The sequence below is a fragment of the Panthera leo genome (assembly GCF_018350215.1).
Source record: "Panthera leo isolate Ple1 chromosome C2 unlocalized genomic scaffold, P.leo_Ple1_pat1.1 chrC2_random_Un_scaffold_67, whole genome shotgun sequence".
NCBI classification, from domain to species: Eukaryota; Metazoa; Chordata; class Mammalia; order Carnivora; family Felidae; genus Panthera; species Panthera leo.
In genome coordinates, this window is record NW_024962223.1 from 31,782 (window position 1) to 51,979 (window position 20,198).

The 20,198-nt window shown below is 40.7% G+C and overlaps 1 protein-coding gene and 1 pseudogene across 1 annotated transcript in view; one reads left to right on the forward strand and one right to left on the reverse strand.

The window, feature by feature from the left end:
• Window positions 1-20,198, reverse strand: part of LOC122212741 (probable cation-transporting ATPase 13A4) — a gene marked incomplete at its 5' end in the record, with an annotated part of 68,126 nt that overhangs the window by 7,179 nt on the left and 40,749 nt on the right. Inside the window, 10 exons of the mRNA XM_042926685.1 lie at window positions 161-249; window positions 1,613-1,806; window positions 2,799-2,970; window positions 10,107-10,179; window positions 11,693-11,789; window positions 14,141-14,250; window positions 14,640-14,682; window positions 16,149-16,228; window positions 17,441-17,563; window positions 18,389-18,549. Of these exons, the coding sequence (XP_042782619.1) occupies window positions 161-249; window positions 1,613-1,806; window positions 2,799-2,970; window positions 10,107-10,179; window positions 11,693-11,789; window positions 14,141-14,250; window positions 14,640-14,682; window positions 16,149-16,228; window positions 17,441-17,563; window positions 18,389-18,549 (1,142 nt within the window). The remainder of the gene's footprint in view (window positions 1-160; window positions 250-1,612; window positions 1,807-2,798; window positions 2,971-10,106; window positions 10,180-11,692; window positions 11,790-14,140; window positions 14,251-14,639; window positions 14,683-16,148; window positions 16,229-17,440; window positions 17,564-18,388; window positions 18,550-20,198) is intronic.
• LOC122212742 lies at window positions 7,458-8,107 on the forward strand (annotated as a pseudogene).

Below are 20,198 nucleotides of genomic sequence, written 5' to 3' on the forward strand. Positions count from 1 at the left end.
AAAAAAAATACAAATAAATGTAGTATTCTTTTTTAACTCTACTATTCCAAAAGGATAATCAGTGTCACGAGTCCATGTCAATTGCCACCGTGACCTGCTTCTTGCAGTCAGGGTATTATATAACAGTAAACCATCATCATAGCCCAGAGATAAGACTTACATCCAAACGCCTATATAATTCTGGAATATCAGCAAATAGAATGAATAGACACACACCCAGCTGTATGACCAGCACAAGGACAAATATATCTGAGGAAATAAGAACACAAGCTATCATTTAGAGAAATTGGAGTATATACGGAGTTTCACATCTATTGACAGACATAGTCTAGATGAACACTGATTAAGCTTACTTGATTCCTACATCCAAACACAGCATAATAAATGGAAAGTACTCATTTCTATGCAATGGGTCTCACCTCCACAATTTCTATGCATGTCCTTGAAGCAGATGGAAATTTTCACATGCATGTTGTAAGTTTCAATTAATAAAAGTGGGAAATACAGAGAGAGCAATTTTGACCTAATATATTTTCAAAAAATGCCTTGAAGACAGTTAAGTACCCAAGTCTTTTTAATGCAAATCCCCTGCTTCAAATTCTATTCTGGAAAAAAAAGAGGGCTGTAAATAAACAAATATTTAAATTGCAGTAATGTAGAGGTAAGCATTTGACTGCTTTCTCATCCCAAGAAGGAGAAAGGCAAAATAATTTTCTCTAAATAAACTAATTCTTATGAGGACATTGATCCTTCAACTTATGCTTCTAAATTTTCCCAATTAGGGGTGCCTGGGTGGCTCAGCTGTTAAAGCATCCAACTCTTGATTTCGCCTCAGATCACCATTTCATAGTTCATGGGTTCGAGCCCCACATCAGGCTCTGCACTGACAGCATGGAGCCTGCTTGGGATTCTCTCTCTTGCTCTCTCTCTCTGCTCCTCCAGTGCTCATGCTCTCTCTCCCTCTCTCTCTCTTGAAATAAATAAGTAAAGGTAAAAATAATTAACTAAATATTTAATTAATTAAATGTTCCCAATTTGAGAGGTAGGGATGTATACAAATGAATGTTCCACAGGGTAACCAGGTCACCCACTTCTCCTAACACACACCGCACTCCAGTCCAGAATGTAAGGAGGTAGCATGTACTTTGGCCAAGAGCCTCCACAATTACTATAGCCAGGTTCCTTCAGGCTGGACCCCCTCCCAGGCTGCCAACCACACAATGCCATCTTAACCATTGTCTTCACGGCAGGAGACATGTTCCAACTGAGTGTTGTGACACTTCTCTCTCTCCACCTCCTCCCAGATGAATTCCGACAAGTACTGACACGTGAGGAAATAAATGACTCGTCCCAATTTACAGTGGTGCCATGAAAGGACACCTGGAGACAAACTTCCGGTGAAGGAAAGAGGTAGAGGAAGAAGCCCTAGAATTTAATGCAGCTTTGAGGAAAGGAGCTAAGAATGAGGCTGCCAAATGTGTTTATAGAGCCCTGGAGTATAAAGTCAAGGGCTCCAGATAAGCATCAACTCCGCTGCTGCTCCCTGAGTGACCTGGGCATGTCTGTTCCTTCTGATGACCCCTCACCTCTGATCTGGTACAACGCTACTCACAATTTTTATATATGGGCTGCCTAAATGGTTTTCCTTTAGAGAAAATAAGAGCCACGATGATACAGTTGATTGTTCCCAAGAACCATATGGTAGTGTTTTCGAAGCTTGTGAAGGCACCATTACTTCCGATTTTTTCTGGAGCAGTGGGAGAAATGGTTAACTTTGAGATGCTTTCATTTTGCACTGTGCAGGCACTAAAAAGGAAACAAAAAAGGTAATGAACGAAGATGACAGGTCTTTATGGAGCACTGGTATCTACAGGATTCCATGCCCTCAGTGCTTTTGTAATTACCTACACTTTGGGAAAGAATATACTGAAAAATAAGGGGAAAGAAACCAACACAGATAGATCTATATTTTGGATAGATGAATAGATAAAAGATAGATATATGATAGGTAGATAGATAGATAGACAAGTTATTTATTCAATAATTTGGGTACCCTTCATGTGTAGTAAGGTTATGTGGGAAAAAGATGAGTAAGCCATGAGTTTTTCCTCTTGTGGCTTAAGATCTCTGAATATTGATAAATAGGGTGACCATATAATTTATCATCCAACAGGAGCATATTTGAATGTGAAAGGAAAAGACTAGTATCACCAGCAAAACCGGTAGTTGCCAGAGGAGACATGCGTGGAAGGGGTGGGAAAAATAGATAAAGGGGATTCAGAGGTCCAAACTTCCAGTTATAAAATGAATGTTATGAGGATGCAAATTACAGCATAGGAGCTGTAATCAAAAATAGCATATTAATATATGGTGACAGATGGGCACCACATATCATGGTAAGCAAGGAATGATGTATAGAATGGTCGAATTGATAACTTGTTATTAATGTAACATTGTATGCCAAATATACTTCAAGGATTAATTAATTTAAAAAATTTCACTGGGATATCAGGCTCAAACTGGGGATGTCTGGGCAAATTATAATGCATGGTCACCCTAGGTGTAAAAGAAGGTCATGGATCATTATCACACAAGACAGGCAAAAGTAAGTGCCAATGGATAATATCCTCAAACTGTGCTACAGAGGAGAGAAGATCACTGGAAAATTCCCCAAGGGACTTGAAAGAAAGCCAACGCCTCCAGAAGAATGAAGAACCCTTTACTTCTTGTCATAAGGGCCAGACCATGTTTGATGGAAATTAGGATGTGAGAAGCTGGAATCAGAGCTGTGATAGTACCTGTGCATCTCCATGGAATACCAAGGCTGCCTCTGAACCAGAATGAAGCCCGCAATGTGCATGGCTAAGCTGAGAAGAAGGTTGAGAATCACAGAGAGCAGCAGAGGTGGGGAGATCAGCCGTCCTGCAGGCCTGAAGGGCACCAGCTTGGGGTAGGCACCATTCAAATTCACTACAAAATAAATTCAAGTGTTATGTTTGTGAGAGAAGGAAAATACTGTATTCTTCATCAGAAGAACGGTGTAACTTCTTAGGCCCACACAGCCAAGGAAACTGACAAACTGGAGTACATCAGGGTTTTGAGGGAACAAAATACAATGAATGGCTTCAAACTCAAGTCATAGGAGCAATTCTTCAGGGAGAAGACAAAAACAATCATGAAATGCTTTCAGTTTTGGCTATTTTTTTTAATATATGAAATTTATTGTCAAATTGGTTTCCATACAACACCCAGTGCTCATCCCAAAAGATGCACTCTTAAATGCCCATCACCTCCCCTCCCCTCCCTCCCACCCCCCATCAACCTTCAGTTTGTTCTCAGTTTTTAAGAGTCTCTTATACTTTGGCTCTCTCCCACTCTAACCTCTTTTTTTTTTTCCTTCCCCTCCCCCATGGGTTTCTGTTAAGTTTCTCAGGATCCACATGAGAGTGAAAGCATATGGTATCTGTCTTTCTCTGTATGGCTTATTTCACTTAGCATCACACTCTCCAGTTCCATCCACGTTGCGACAAAGGGCCATATTTCATTCTTTCTCATTGCCACGGCACTCTCAACAATAGCCAAATTGTGGGAAAAGCCTAAATGTCCATCAACTGATGAATGGATAAAGAAATTGTGGTTCAGTTTTGCCTATTAAATAGGCAAAGCCCATCAAATTATAGGTGAGGGCATGATGATAATGTACACTCTTATACACTGCTTCTGGAAACGTACACTGACACAAACCTTCTGCAGGGCAATTTGGCAATAAATATGAAAACACCGGAACATGTTCATAACATTTGACATGGTTATTCCATTTCTGGAAATTTGTCTTAAGCTAAAAATATCAGAGATGTAGAAAGATGTTCTTTAGTGCATCACTTACAGTAAACTATGTACATCTACATAATGAAACAACAGGCAGTCACTAAGAAGCAATGCTTTAAAATATTCAGTGACAATGGGACACCTGGGTGACTCAGTTGGTTAAGCATCTGACTCTTGATTTCGGGTCAGGTCATGATCTCGTGGTTCGTGAGTTCGAGCCCCGCCTTGGTCTCTGCACTGACAGCGTGGAGCTTGCTTGGGATTTGTTCTCTCTCTGTCCCTCCCCTGCTCACTCTCTCATTCTCAGATAAATAAACTTAAGTAAAATAAATTAAATAAACTTAAAAAAATATTCAATGACAAAATGAGAAGTGACATCGGAAAAAATGGCAGAGCAGACAGCCCTAAGGTCCCATCCTTCCACAGAAACATTGAAAAACAAGCAGAAACTATCAAAACTAACTTTTTCAGAACTATGAACAACAAAGGTTTACAGAAGTCAAACAAATGCTGAATCAAGAAAAAGGCAACTTAAAAATGGTAGGAAAGCTTTGTGACATCTGTACTTGCCATTGCCCTACCCCTCCTCAGCTCAGTGGCAATTTCAAAGTCAGTCATTGGCCCTCCCAGTGGAGGACTCTGGTCTCTGGTCACAGGAAGAGCAAACTGCATCCATTGGGTATGTCCATTCTAACCTGTCTGGGGGTACCTGAAGGACTGGTGCAAGGCGCTCATCTCTGTTTCACCTAATGCAAGACTGAACTCAGGGCAGCAGCATCCACTGCTTGAAAACAACTGTAAGGCTCACCAACTACCCACAGTCACCTGGGGCAAAAGATGGCAGTTGAGACATAAAATAATAGCTACGATAAAGAAAAGCTAAAGAACGTTTCTTTGGAAAATTACGGCTTTCAAAAGCATATGTGTATTTTGGGGACTATAGAAAACCATGCACACACCTAAGGCAAGTTACCCACTCAGAAAAGACTGGAACAGCCCCTCAGTTTTGAGCTCTGGATGATCTCTGCACTCAGCACAAGCCTGGCTGAGTGTTGAAGGGCCCCAGCACAGAACAAATCTGCAAAGACTGGGAGAGGTTGTTCTTTGTTCATGGTTTTGCACTCATGGAAGTCAAGAAAATCTCTGTCAAAAACACTAGCTAAACAAAAGCTAAAGGAACAGAGATTTCATTGACCATACATGGCAACTGATACAGTCTTTGCAAAAAATAGTTTAGGAAAGTCACCAAACAAATGGACTATGACAGCCTTCAAAAACTAGCAGAACAAAAGCCATCAAGTCCCGGGGAAGGGGGATTTCCAGAGTTATCTGGATTTCCAGAGTTACGACATTATAATATTCAGCAGAACAAAATAAGTTGACAGAAATAACCTCTGAAGACACCCAGACATTGGACTTACTAGACAAAGACTTTATTTTTCTCCAAATCCCAGCTTTTTTAAAAATTTATTTTTTAAATTTACATCCAAGTTAGTTAGCATATAGTGCAACAATGATTTCAGGAGTAGATTCCTCAATGCCCCTTACCCATTTAGCCCATCCCCCCTCCCATAACCCCTCCTGTAACCCTCTGCTCTCCATATTTAAGAGTCTCTTATGTTTTGTCCCCCTCCCTGTTTTTATATTATTTTTGCTACCCTTCCCTTATGTCCATCTGTTTTGTATCTTAGAGTCCTCATATGAGTGAAGTCATATGATATGTTAGACAAAGACTTTAAAACAACTGTTTCAGGGGCGCCTGGTGGCTCAGTCAGTAAAGCATCCGACTTCAGCTCAGGTCATGATCTCGTGGTTTGTGAGTTCGAGCCCCACGTCGGGCTCTGTGTTGACAGCTCAGAGCCTGGAGCCTGTTTCGGATTCTGTGTCTCCCCCTCTCTCTGCCCCTCCCATGCTCATGCTCTGTTTCTGTCTCTCAATAATAAATAAATTTTAAAAAAATTTTATAAAACAACTCTCTTTTTTTTAATGTTTCTATTTATTTTTGAGACAGAGAGAGTCAGAGCATGAGCAGGGGAGGGGCAGAGAGAGGGGGAGACACAGAATCCGAAGTGGGCTCCAGGTTCTGAGCTGTCAGCACAGAGCCCGACACGGGGCTCGAACCCACGAACCATGAGATCGTGACCTGAGCCGAAGTCGGACGCTCGACTGACTGAGCCACCCAGGCACCCCGAAAACAACTCTTTCAAATATGCTCAAAGAAATTAGGAAACAATGTATGAACAAAATGAAAATGTCAATAAAAAGACAGAAAATATGAAAAGGAGCCAAAAGAAATTCTTTCTAAAGAATCTTTTTTATAATTTCTACCTCTTCATTGACATTCTTTCTTTTGTCCAGTAAAAGTAACTATTTGAGTGGCGCCTGGGTAGTTCAGTTGGTTAAGCATCTGACTTTGGCTCAGATCATGATCTCACAGTCTGTGAGTTCAACATCTGTGCTGACAGCTCAGAGCCTGGAACCTGCTTCAGATTCTGTGTCTCCCTCTCTCTGGCCCTCCTTCACTCATGCTTTGTTTCTCTTTCTCCCTCTCTCTCTCTCAAAAATAAATAAAAATAAAAAATAAAAACATTTTAAAAAAGTAACTATGAGCAAATATAAAAGGCTGTAGGGGCACCTGGGTGGCTCAGTCGGTTAAGCATCCAACTCGGGCACAGGTCATGATCTTGCAGTTCATGGTTTCAAGCCCCACATTGGGCTCTGCACTGACAGAACAACGGAGAGCTATTACTTAATGAGTACAGAGTTTCTGTTTGGGGAAATGTAAAAATTTTGGAAGTAAAGAGTGGCAATGATTGCACAAAACTGTGAATGTAATTAATGCCCCTGAACTATATGTTTAAAAGTGGTCAAAATGGCACATTTTATGTTATGTATATTTTACCACAATAAAAAATAATTAAAATATTTAACGACATGAAAATTTATGACAAAGTTAAATGAAGAAAATGTACGCACACCTATATAGAGAACATAATTCAAATTTCTTCATTTATATACATACAGAATGCTTTAATTCATTAGTTCTGAATGGTAGAATAAAGATGGATTTTTTTCCTTTGTTATATCTTGCAATGTTTTCCATCTTTGTTTTATAATGAATATATATTAGTAACCATAAGAACAAAAAATAATCAAGTTATTTATCAAAATATAGAGGAAAACCTGGAGATGCTTGTTACTAAACAGAGAACAATTAGAGCTGAAATGAGGGCTGTTTTGAAAAATGTGGAAGAAAGACTGATCTAGGGAGAAAACATAGATGGCTCTTTGCCACCCTAAATCGCAGAGCTGGGATGGGTGCAAGTTACATAGAGATAGGCTTGGCTTCTTCATAAGAATTCTGTTAACAGTATGGACTGGCCAAGGGTGTTCTTTCCAGAGATTTGAGCCCCTTGGATACACCTGACACTGTCAGAATTACAGGGAACAAGCAGTAGTCAAGATAGACAAGGGGCTGTTCTCACAATACACACACTCTGGGACAGGGGAGGCAGGAAGACGCAAATAAAAACACAGATAAAAGCATAACTTCAGATTGTGAAGGGCACCCCCCCCACACACACACACACAAATAGAGCACAATTGTGCTTTCTGCCTCCACTGCCACCATGGTGCCCATGAAAAAGTTTCTGGTGAAAGGGGGCAAAAAAAAAAAAAAAAAAAAAGAAAAGAAAAAGGAAGAAGAAGCAGCAAGTTATGAAGTTTGCCCTTGACTGCACCCACCCTGTAGAAGAGGGAATCATGGAGGCTGCCAATTTTGAGCAGTTTGTTCAAGAGAGAATCAAAATGAATGGAAAATCTGGGAATCTCAGTTGGAGGGGCTCTAACCACTGAAAGGAACAAAAACAAGATTACAGTAACTTCTGAGGTGCTTTTTTCCAAATGGTGTTCGAAATAACTCATCAAAAAAATATTTGAAGGGGGCACCTGAGTGGCTCAGTTGGTTAAGCATCCAGCTTAGGCTCAGGCCATGATCTCATGGTTCCTGGGTTTGAGCCCCACATGGGGTTCTGCACTGACGGTGTGGAGCCTGCTTGGGATTGTTTCTCTCTCCCTCTCTCTCCGTCTCTTCCCCACTTGTGCATGCTCTCTCTCTCTCTCTCCCCCCCCTCTCAAAATAAAGAAATAAACCTAAAAAATATATCTGAAGAATAATCCCTGTGATTCATTGCGAGTAGTTGCTAACAGCAAAGAGAGTTACAAACTGTGTTACTTCCGGATTAACCAGGATGAGAAAGAGGAGGAAGAGGCGGATTAAAACTCATTTATCTGGAACATTTTGTATGAATTCTTGAATAAACCTTGGGAACTAAAAAAAAAAAAAAAAAAGCACAATTGTGTGATAGAGAAAAATTGGCTTGGTGACTACTTAAAGTGAACTTCCTGAGGTGGTGACATTTGAGCTAAGATCTGAATAAGAAAAAACCAAAGCCATATAAAGATGGAAAGGGAGAGTGTTTTAGGCAAAGCAAAGAGCAAAAACAAAGGTACTGTGGTGATCACAAGCTTGACAACGCTCAAGTGACAAGAAGACCCTGGTGCCTGGGATAAGAATGTAACAATGTGGTTGTAAGTGAAGCAGAAGCAGGCAGGGGCTAGAGCATTTTAAGCAAGTAGGTGGCAATAAAATTTACTTTTCAAAATTAACACTCTTACTGCTCTTTGAAAGGTAAATGGGGAGGAGGGGAAGCAAGATGAGTTGTGAGGCTGTTGTGGGAATCCGCAAGGGAGGTGACACGGCTCTGTGTCAGGGGGTACAGAGCTTCGGAAAGCAGAGCCAACAGGAGCTCCATCCAAAGGGATGTGAAGGATAAAGAAAAGAGAAACCAAGGATGGCTCCAGGTCTTTGAACAACCAGGTTGTTTTACCAGAATGCAAGGAAAGGGAATTTTTTTCCCTTTCACTGATGTGTTCTAAGTGCCTATTATGGTAAGTAGTACAAATTAGGCACTCAATAAGTAGCTAATAATTTTGTTGAATACCAGATCTGGTAGAAGATAAGAAAATATATTTATATGCTGATCCAGCAGACCAGAGAAAAGTTGATGACCGTGAAGAAGGAGATTATAACAGAAACAAAATCCCCAAGAAGGTAGGAAGAGGTAGGATTAAACGTATAAGTGGAGCTGTTGGCATTTATATGTAACAGAGAGGAAAGCAGAGAATATGGTGGATGGTGGGGAGTGGATGGGTTGGGGTGAAAGCCTACAGCAGGGAAATTGGGAAGACAATTCATGTTAATCAAGAGGTGGAAATGGGAGTGGCCTAATGGCAAGATTATCTTTAATCTTCATTCAAAATCCCCAAAGGCTAGGATTTAAAGATCTAAAACAGGGGCACTGGGATGGCTCAGTCGATTAAGTGTCCAACTCTAGATTTCAACTCAGGTCATGATCTCACAGTTCATGAGATTGAGCCCTGTCAGCATTGACAGCATGGAGCCTGCTTGGGATCCTCTCTCTCCCTCTCTGTTCCTTCCCTACTTGCTCTCTCTCTCTCTCTCAAAGCAAATAAATAAACTAAAAAAAAAAAAAAAAAAAAAAAAAAAAAAAAGATCTAAAGCATAAAAGCTATCCAGCCTCTATAAACTGGGCATATATTAACTATAATTACACCTGAAAGCATACTGAAGACAGCATTCCTGATTTTCAAAGTGCACTTGAGAAACTGAACAAGAAGACCATGGGAGAAGGGAAGGGGGAATCGATAGTTACAAACAGAGAGGAAGGGAGGCAAACCACAAGAGACTCTTAAATACAGAGAACAAACTGAGGGTAGTGGGGGGAAGGAGTGGTGGACAGAGGGGAAAATGGGTGATGGGCATTGAGGAGGGTACTTGCTAGGATGAGCACTGGGTGTTGTATGTAAGCAATGAACCACAGGAATCTACCCCAAAACCAAGAGCACATTGCACACACTGTATGTTAGCCAAATTGACAATAAATTATATTTAAAAAAAATGAAAAGCAATAAATTATCCCAAAATATAAACAAACAATCAAATAAATAGATAAATAAGTTTAATGACCATTATGGAAGCCCCGTATTTTGTGGAAAACAGAAAAATAACTAGCCAGCTTTTCCATGGCTAATACTTTTATTTCAATCCAAGACTCACAAATGGGGCTCTTATTTCCTTTTTCCCTCTCTGAATGGACCTTTGGGCGTAAGTCCCATATCCCTGAGGCTGCAACTGGTGTCCCTCCTAGTGGACCAGCCCTTCTGGAAGAGCCAAGAAAGTTTCAAAAATGTCTTACTTGTTACACCAATAAGAGTTGTGATGGCCAGATCCTGGAACAGAAACTGGTAATTTGAAAGGCTGTTTGTCTCCTGAAAAGAAAAAGGAAAGCAGGTCAAAAATGTTGTGACCCTCTGGATGAAGTCTGACATCAGTTGCATTCATTTTTGTTCCTGCAACATGGGATTTTACAAGAAGAAGGTGTGGCCAGGGTCCTGTTTGTGTTGGTAGAAGTACCAAAGATAAGGCTGTGAAACCCCCTCCAACCAGGAGGCCACCTTTGTGTGCTTTCTAGGCTGGGTCCTTTGTACATCAACATCCTCCTGTTGAGGGAGATGTCTTACTCTACTAGATCCATCTCTGATCTCTTTTCTACCTGCTAGCAGAAAGTCAGGGTTTGGTCTGGAACAACAGGACAGTGAGTTCCCAGTAGTAACAAGAGACAAATGTGTGGTGATCTTACCCAAATTTTACCAGTGGAAAAAGAATAATTGAACCCACTATTTGCAGTCTTGGGTGTTATTAGCAAGTCCTGATAAGGCATCCTTGATATTCTTGGGGAAAAAAAGGTTAAGATCTTACTGATTTCAAGTAACTTGCTTCCTTGCCCCCCTTTTAGTGGAAAGGAGATCAAGATGACCCAAGTTCAACTCTAGTTTGTAGCATGAGTTGTTGGGATTCCAAAATAGGACCAAATTTCTGTGCACAGCCTCTCCTTCTCCATCTCATTCATTGTGAGCGGGAAAAGACATAAGCAATCTGAAAATAACAAAACTGAAACCTTCAGCCCAGAAGCAAGAGGGCAGGACATAGAGATGAATCTAACGAATCATCAGTAGGCTGCTTATACTCGCTCATGAGAGTCGATTGCAAAGTTTTCAGGGATTATTTTTTTGAACTGGCTGTTAAACACAGCCATTATAGAACCTGAAATTATACAAATCTACCATTAAATACATTATGCTAAAACAAAGCTAATAAATACCCCCAATCCAGCACTTCCTAATCCTTTTCCTACATTGTGCTGTTATCTATGTTCTTTAAGATATTTACAAGTCTTCTAACTCTGGGGTGCAAGTACTACATAATGACATGCCATGTGCACATCTCTTCCCAACTCCATGCTCAGTGACGTCAGGCAGGCAGCTCGAAACCAGCCATGGTGGGCATATTTACACCACGGAAATCAGCAAACATGAATAACCAGGGCTTGCTGTCCCAGGGAGAGCGGCTCTGAAACATTTACCAGCTCCCCAGTCCCAGATCATCTCGCTACTGAATGGTACGCTCGGGTAGAGTCACACTGGAACAGAGAAGATGGAGACCTCGTCCAAGCAGCCAGAAGCAACCGCGAGAAAGTGCTATGCCTTGATCTTCAGCTACTACTACACACAAAATGTCTCTGTCAGAGAGTCAGAGAATTGACACCTTCAGCTTCTCCTGTGTGCATCTATTTCTGATTTACTTTCACCACAAAGGTAGTTTCAGAGGGGCCCTTGGTCCTCCAAGCTCCCCCACGTGCACTCTTCCTCAAGAGGCATGCAGGTTGGGAGGATGCAACTCCTTGTTTCAGTTCTAACCAGGAGCTCGGGTCACCAGTCATACCCAGTAGAGCAGCAGAACACCAACATACTGGATCATGCTGTACAGAGCCATGTACTTGAACATGCAAAATGAGGTAACGAGAGCGGCACGTCCTTCCCTGTGTAAGCAAAGAAAGGACAGAGTAAGGAGATGGAAAGAAAGGTCAGTGCCTCTGCTGTTCAGCTGAGCTTAGGAGAAACACTCCAAAGCCTGATTATTCAACAGTTTGTCTGACAGACTGGATAGCCTCGAGCCAGAGCGAGCTGTCTGTCAGTATGCTAAACGACTAGACTTTCAGGAAAGACCAATTCCCGGCCCAGCCCCCCAGCCTTGGTCCAGTTCGAGAGCCCAGAGTGCATGGTAGCCTCGTGCTCTCTGTGGGCATCATGTCAGAGCGGAGTCAGAGGACCTGGGGATGCGTCCTAGAGCTCGTACCTACTCACAAGTGTAATTTGGAAGGTCATTTCCTTCTGTCAGTCACAGTTTCTTCATCTGTAAACTAAGGAATTTAAATAAGATTGCAGGCTTGGGGGCTATTTTCATGAAGGTGTTTCATTTCATTCAAATCATTTGGCCATCCCCGCTTTTTCTAAAACTGCACTGAAACAGTGTCTATGCTCAAATACATCATATATCGAATTTAAATAGACTGAAAACAACGAACGTGTTTGTTTCCGTTACTGTTGGTGGACTTGGAGTAAATGGTATATATTTAAAGCATAAAATAGATTATTTATGAGATGCCACTTTTATCACTTTCATTGGAAAGAAACGAGTTTAAATTTGCTTCTGGTCATAATGTTTTCCTGGGATTCCAAAGCCTGATTTCAGAGTGGGCTTTTCCCTGTACTGGGGCTCAGCTGCTGTCATTTGCTCTACCAGAAGGTAGTTTCTCGTCATCTCTCACCTCCTTAGAAAGGGTTTTCGCATGCCACACACCTGCAGCAGCCAATTCCACCCCCCCCAGCCACCTTCTTACTTTTCCCATTACCCTTGATTTATCTGTGTATGTGTTTATTGCCTGACTTCTCCACCAGAATAAAGCTTTATGAGGTCAAGGAATGTGTGATTTACTTGCTTCTGGGTCTCCAGGGTCTCCACCAGTTCCTGGCACTAAGTGCCTGCTCTATAAATATTTGTCAAATACACACATAAATTTTTAAAAATTTGGGAGGAGCCAGCAAAATCATCATTTTAATATGGTGGGAATAGTATGACATTTGTAGAGAAAACATTTAAATACCATCAGTTCTAACATAATTTCTAATCCTATATGGCTGTGTGAGCTTGGGAACCTCAGTTAAGTTCTCTAAACCTCCATTTCTTTATTTGTAAAAGGAAATAGTGACCACTCCGACATCTCCAGGCTGTTTGGAAGTATAAGATAATGGGTATTAAAGCACTTCACAAGCTGTAAATACATGCTAGTTATAATCACCCAAAGCAGCCACAGTGCTAACCATTTCTATCATCCCAATAAAATACAGCAGAAGTACATCTTCTGGGAGGTACAGATAAAGCACCAAGGGAGATTTTAGTAGAAGCAGCAAAGATGAGTTAATATTTTGAAAACTGGGGATGGGAAGGATATTCCAAAGAAGCATAAAGAGGCAAGAGGAAAAGAGGGCAATCGGGGAAAGGAAAGTTTGTCTCTACCCCCCATTATAAAGCACCTATGGAGATATATGTAAAAATAACAATAATAAGATCAACACTTTCAAAGCAGTTACAAGTTCCAGATTCCAGGGGTGCCTGGGTGACTCAGTGGGTTAAGCATCTGACTCTTGATTTAAGCTCAGGTCATGATCTCACAGTTTGTGAGTTCAAGCCATGAGTCAGGCTCCGTTTTGCTCATGGAGGCTGCTTGGGATTCTCTCTCTCCCCCTCTCTCTGCCCCTCTCCTACTTCTGCCCCCTCCCCTGCTCATGCTCTCTCTCTCTCTCTCTCTCTCAAAATAAATAAACAAACTTTAAAATTAAAAAAAAAGTTCCAGATTCCAATTTTCTAAAGATAACCTATTGAGTGGTTTTCATTATGCCACTACTCTCCCACAGTTATTATTTTTTTTTTTAATTTTTTTTACATTTATTTATTTTTGGTAGACAGAGAGAGACAGAACACAAGTGAGAGAGGGGCAGAGAGAGAGGGAGACACAGAATGCGAAGCAGGCTCCAGGTTCTGAGCTGTCAGCCCAGAGCCCGATGCGGGGCTCGAACTCATAGATCGCGAGATCATGACCTGAGCCCAAGTCAGACGCCCAACTGACTGAGCCACCCAGGCGCCCCTCCCACAGTTATTTTTAACTGCTGGTAAGTCACTCAGGAGTAGAATGGCTGACTGCATTGTCCTGCAAAGCACCCACCCCACCCAGGGACACAAAATTTCCGTTGTTTCCCTGGCCGAACAATGGGATCTGAACTTAAAAGTCAAGAGAGATTAAAACAGTGCTGGTGGAAAGCATCTACTTACTTGATAAGGTGAGGTACACACTCAATGTTTGGAGTTTTAGAAGTGAAAGGTGAGGCCACAGATGCCTCCTGTTCTGATAAAGAGATGCCCACGTGAGCCATTTTCAAAGCCTGAAAGCAAAGAGTCAGCTTACTCTGCTTGCACACTCACAGATGTCTCCCCTGAGGCCACACAGGAAAAGCTTGTCAAGCTAGCTACAGGATGGCCCGTGGACCCAAGCACGAGCCAGGAGGGGACCAGAATTTGTTCTGCCTATTGCATAACAAAGAGACGACACTGGGACATCTGGCCAAAGAAGTCAGTATACTGATCACTGAGTCATTGGGCGGCCTTGGTCAAAACCCTCCCAAACCCTCCACGTCAGTTCTTCCATCAAGAAGAATGGAGATAAGTGTATCCCAGGGATATTATGTCTAAAGGACTCCAGGCAAGTGCAATTAAGTGTAAGTCCTGGTGTGTCCTGGTGTGATTATGGCCCCACACACCGGCAGCTACTTACCCCGCAGTCATTGGCTCCATCACCGCACATACCTACAAAGTAACTAAAAGGGAGCCATGTCAATTGTAGGGGAAATCAAAGCAATTTTAACTGCTCATTTCTCTAATTAAAAAAAATAATAAAATGAACTTCGTTACTTAGGGGACACTCTGATTCTTTATTTTAAGGGAGTTTTCTGAAGGGTCCAGTTTGACTAAAAGTAAAGTGTGACTCTACAGCTCCCCGACGGATTAGGAAACCCAGCACACCATCCTGACTCCAAGCATTTCAGGGAGACTCTGTACTTCACTGCTTAGAAAGCAGCTTTGTTGGCTGTAAAATGGGACGTTCACAATTATATGACATAACACCATGGCACAGTGGAGAGGGCACCAGATTTGAAGCCAGATCTAGATCTTTGACCTGATCACTTGACCATTTTGGCCATTATTTTTCTCTCCTACAAAGTGTTGTGAGTATTCAGTGAGATGCTGTAGGGAAAAGTGTCTTCTGATTTCTAAAACAATAAACGAAAATTACTTGGTGCTGTAAATAGTAACAGGGCAGGAAATTTGCCATTTTAGCAGTCACTCAACTAACAAATGCCCAGACTTTGAAGAAAGAAAATATATTCCTGCGTCAGGATCGCTCTTTGAGGGTGAGTGCATCCTGCTGGCTTTAATTCTTGACAAAGATTATGGATAGTGTGCTTTTTAAGGTAGGAGTGCTCTGACAGTATTTATAGGATTTGCTGTACTTGCCTTCCACACTGTCCTATGAAGGCAACTAGTTTACTATCTAGGTTTTCAACCAAGTTAAGAAGACAGGACTTTCTGAATCAAGAAGCTTGCCTAGTGACTAAATCAGGGGGGATGAAGTGGGAGTGAAAAAGATTAGGAGTCATGTCTATATGGTCCAGCACCAGAAATGAAGAAAACTTACAGGACTCCATGGGTTCTGTTAACAGGAAATAAAGGGTCTCAAATGATGGGCACTTTATTTGAACTGCCTATTCTCTAATGCAGATCCTTTGTGTTAAAAGAGAAGTATTATTCTGATTCAGGACAGAGAAGATACTTTGCCATATAAATATTTCAGTATTTTTAAGGTTATGTGAATCCCTTGCCATACGAATCTCCTTATGTCACAGCTGTGATGATAATGTATAATGTCTAAATTGTCATTGTACCTTCAGGAGCTGAACTCAAACTATCCTTCCAGGTTCATTTCTCACCACACACTTTCACGTCCCATATGTTCTAGTCCAGTGGTTCTCAACTCTGGGTGCAAAATTGACCCATTTGAGGAGCGTTGAAAAAACACTGATGTCCAAGCCCCACATGAACAACTGAATTAGAATATCTGGACAGTGGGGTCCTGGGACTGTTATTTTTTCAAAGCTCCCAGGGTGACTGTCATAGGCAGTTAGGTTCAGAACCACTGCCTTAGGGGACTTCTTGTACCTCTTACTCTCTCCCTGACTGTCATGCTCCAGGCACTTCATACCACCTGAATTGGTAAAGAACCTACTCCAGTTTCTGAAATTCTTCCACCAGACTGGATTTCTGCCCAGGAGACATTCTTGCAAAGATTGTTCCATTTATCAGTATCTGTAAGGAACCCAAGAGAAACTTTATATCACGTCAGTTGGTCATACATGAGATAATTGATAATACTTAGAAGGCTGACTGGAAAATAACATCCATGAATGGCAAAACACAATTTGTTTCCAAGAAGTCTTTTTTATTTTTTATTTTTTATTTTTAAGACATTGAGACCTTGGTCATCAAGTAAGCGACCAAGGAGACCAAAAATCAGTCAAGATGACTGCTTAATAAAAATATTGGATGAAAATGATGACCTTCAGATATTTAGCTGAACTGCCATCAAGAAAGTGGTCAAAAATTCCTGAGCTTAATGGAATCTTGAACCAGTAGAGTATGAGAAATTGCAAGATATCGAGAGGTCAGCATCCTAGGGAAAGGAAAGGAGGCAACAGCTTCTCAGAAAATTGTTCAGAACGAGCAGGAAAAACAGCCTCATGATGAAATAGTGACAATTAGTGGTCTTTGATTTAACCATGCCATCTGGGCTTGACCAATTGTGGAGCTCAGCTGATATCCCAAGTCTAATTTTGGCTATGGAACATTGGTGGTTTGGAGATATAATAAATGTATACCAGCTCCATCCACCTGAGCTTTATTCTACAGAGTCTGAATTCTTCTGTTAGATCTCTGTGCTCCTTGCTGTTCTTGAAAGTAACTCAGCTTAGTCTTTAATCTTTTTGTCTTAAACAGTGCCTAAGATGATAAGCAATTGAATACAAATAATTTATCTTTGGATTACACTAGACACAATCTTTCTCTAGTTTGTCCACCTGTTATGTATATAACTTACCTGCCCCTGCTATGGGTTTATTCTTCATCAGAAAATTGTTATCTTTGACCCTTTCTTGTGTAGACTCTCTATCAAAAACCTAACAGAATTCCTTTCTTGGGCTGCTTTCCTCTATAATTGATGGATTTCCCCTTCACCGTTAGACCCCTCACCATGGCAGTATGAAGACAGCCACCCAAAAGCAATCCTTATGACTTGAGAAGCTCCTAATACTTTATTTCTCTAGATGGTGAGAAATGGGCTAATCAAATTTACTAATTTTAAACCTATCTAGAAATGAGACAACAAAATGTTTTTGCCCCTTTATGACACATTCAATAGGTATTTCTTACCTACTTAAAAGTTTGAAATTACTTAAGAACATGCTCTGTAAGTGACTTCATTGGCATCTTTACTGGGAGACTGATAACCCTCTTAGAACTTACCTTTGGGAGTAGGCTACTGAAATGTTGACTTATAACCTGAAAGGATTTTCCACTTAAGGCAAAATGGTAACTTCCCTCTCTGCCATGATCAGAGACTTCTTCCTTGATATTAATGTAATTATCCTGCAAAAGCAAAACACAAGTTATTTTAGACACTTGATAGAGTGGTAAAGGACCACAAGTATATCAGAGAGAGGCAGTGACGACTGGCCTCTCTCTTTAAGAGAGACTGGGGTCTCTCTTTAAGAGTCACACTCCAGCACCAATTCCTCAGAGAAACACTTTGTCTTTGCTGGATCAATCTTTGCACATCACAGCCTCTAGTGAATAGGAGAATAACACTCATGTCCTGTTCTCATCCTGATTTGATCTTGGTGAGTCTCAGAGAAGAGCACATTTCACAAAATTCAAGCGTAAAATACAAAGCACTACAGCTTAACAAATCTCTCCCTGAAGTGAGAAATTACCATTTTTTTTTCTTACAGAATTAATATTGTTCCACAAGGACACAATAGAGATAGGATACTGAATGATTGGGAATACATGGATAAAACTTTCTTTTCCCAGCCCAAAGACATAGTCTAATTTTCCAATGTGCACAGCAGTTTCTCTCCCAGGGACTAAATCTCCTTAGGACCCAGTGGGATGGTTAGCAAGCAAAAGGAGGATGAGAAATTAGATTCACAGTCCCCCTTACTACATTTTTTCTCCTATAGGGCCAACATTATTACACTTAAAATAATGGATCCTTTCCAGGACCCACAACGACACTATACATTAAAGCTCAGTAGGAACAGTATGAGAAATGGATGAGTTCTTCGAACTGCATAGGTGTTAGACATTTGGGGAAATTTGTTGACCCTAGGTCACCTCTACATCTCTGCCAGTCAAAGTTGCTCAGAAGTCAACACTATGAGCCAAGTTAGAGAAGTCTGTTTTTAGGTGTACCTGATTGCTGTGTGCAATGGACTTCTCTTCTACTAATTTCCAAGATATAGATGCTGATGAGGACCCAGTGATTTCATTCGCTTCAATCAGAATGACTTGTTGGCTTTCAGAAACCATTCCAGACTTTCTGGCCACTGTTATTGCGGTCTGAAGATTGTCACCTATAAGAAAGGAAGGGTATAGCAAGGTGAGGTTGAAAAGATAGAACCAATTCATGCAGGGCCTGGAAAACTAGGGTAAGGAGTCCAGAATTTATTTTAGGTGTGAAAAGAAATAATTTCTAAGTCTCTCTCATGCTGATTCTCCATGAATCCATGATCCCTTTCGTGATTCTTATTGCTTTTTATCTGGTTACTTCATAACCCACCAGTTTTTCCAGAGAGTGGAAAGAAAAAACAAAAAGGCAAAATTCAAATCTATTTCCATCATTTTTCAGCTTGGTAAACATTTACCAAAACCCTACTGATTTAATATAGTACCAGGTGTTTCCACTTTCAGCCAAATTGGAATAAGACCACTAAAATCTATCTCTCCCACTGATTACAATGGGAAACTATGGGAAAAATACAAAAAGCAACTATCTGAGGACTTTGAAAAGTAAACAAAAGCAGGTAGAATGTGGAAGGGAGTCAAATTTGGAGAAATAATCTACAAGGTGGTGATATTCTTGGTTTTATTTTTTTCTCTCACATGTGTGACCTGAGTGTGAACCCCAGTCCCAGTGCTGTGAAGGATGCTAAATACAACTCCAAAAGAAACTTAGTCTTTCTGACCAGAGAAACTAGAAAAAGAAAAAGCTTAAAGGCTGAAGAACTATGGGGCAGACCCTGGAAAGGAGACAGCTAGACAACCAGACTAACTTACTGGGTGAACTCAACCCAGAGCTGTGCATGTGCAGAATAAACCCAGGGAAGGAGAGTAGAAGCCTCAAGAATTGAACTATGATAGGAATCACCTCCCATGTCCTATAGTTTTGCTTGCTCAAACAAACAAAAATCACCCTCACCATTCTCCAGGGGATTTTAACAAGATCCGAAATCTCACACTATAATATTTTAAATGTTCAAGAAAGTCAACCTATAAAACACCTGGAAAATGTGGTCAATTCTCAAGAAAAGAAAAGACAATCAACCATTGCTTGTACCAGGATGACCCAGATGCTAGAATTTACCAATGTTCTTAAAGCAGCTGTTATAAGCTTCCTCCATGAGGTAAAGGTTACCACTCTTAAAATAAATGACAAGATAGAAGTTCTTAAGAGAAAAAAATATATATACTCTATAAATAACCAAATGACTGCTTTAGAATTGAACAATATAATAACTGAAATAAAAAATTCCCTGGATGCTCTCAAAAGCCAAATAGAGGTGACAGGAGAGGGAGGCAGTGAATTTGAAGATAGGTAAGTAGAAATTATACAATCTGAAAAACGGAGAGAAAATTAAAAAAACAAAAGAACAGAGACTGGAGAATGACAACAGTCATGTCATTAGAGTCCAGGAAGGAAAGGAGAAAGGAATCAAAACAGGAAAAAATATTTTGAAGAAATAAAGCAGGTAAGTTCCCAGATACGGTAAAAGATTTAAATTCATAGATTTAAGAAGCCCAGCGAATCCCAGTAAGATAAACTCAATGAGATCCATACCCAGAAACATTACAATCAAACTTCTAAAAACAAAGATAGAAAATACCTTAGAAACGGCAAGAGAAAATAATACATTATATATTAGGGAATGATTACTCAAATTATTACAGATTTGTCATCAAAAAACATGGAGGCAAAATGACAGTGAAATATCTTTGAAGTGCC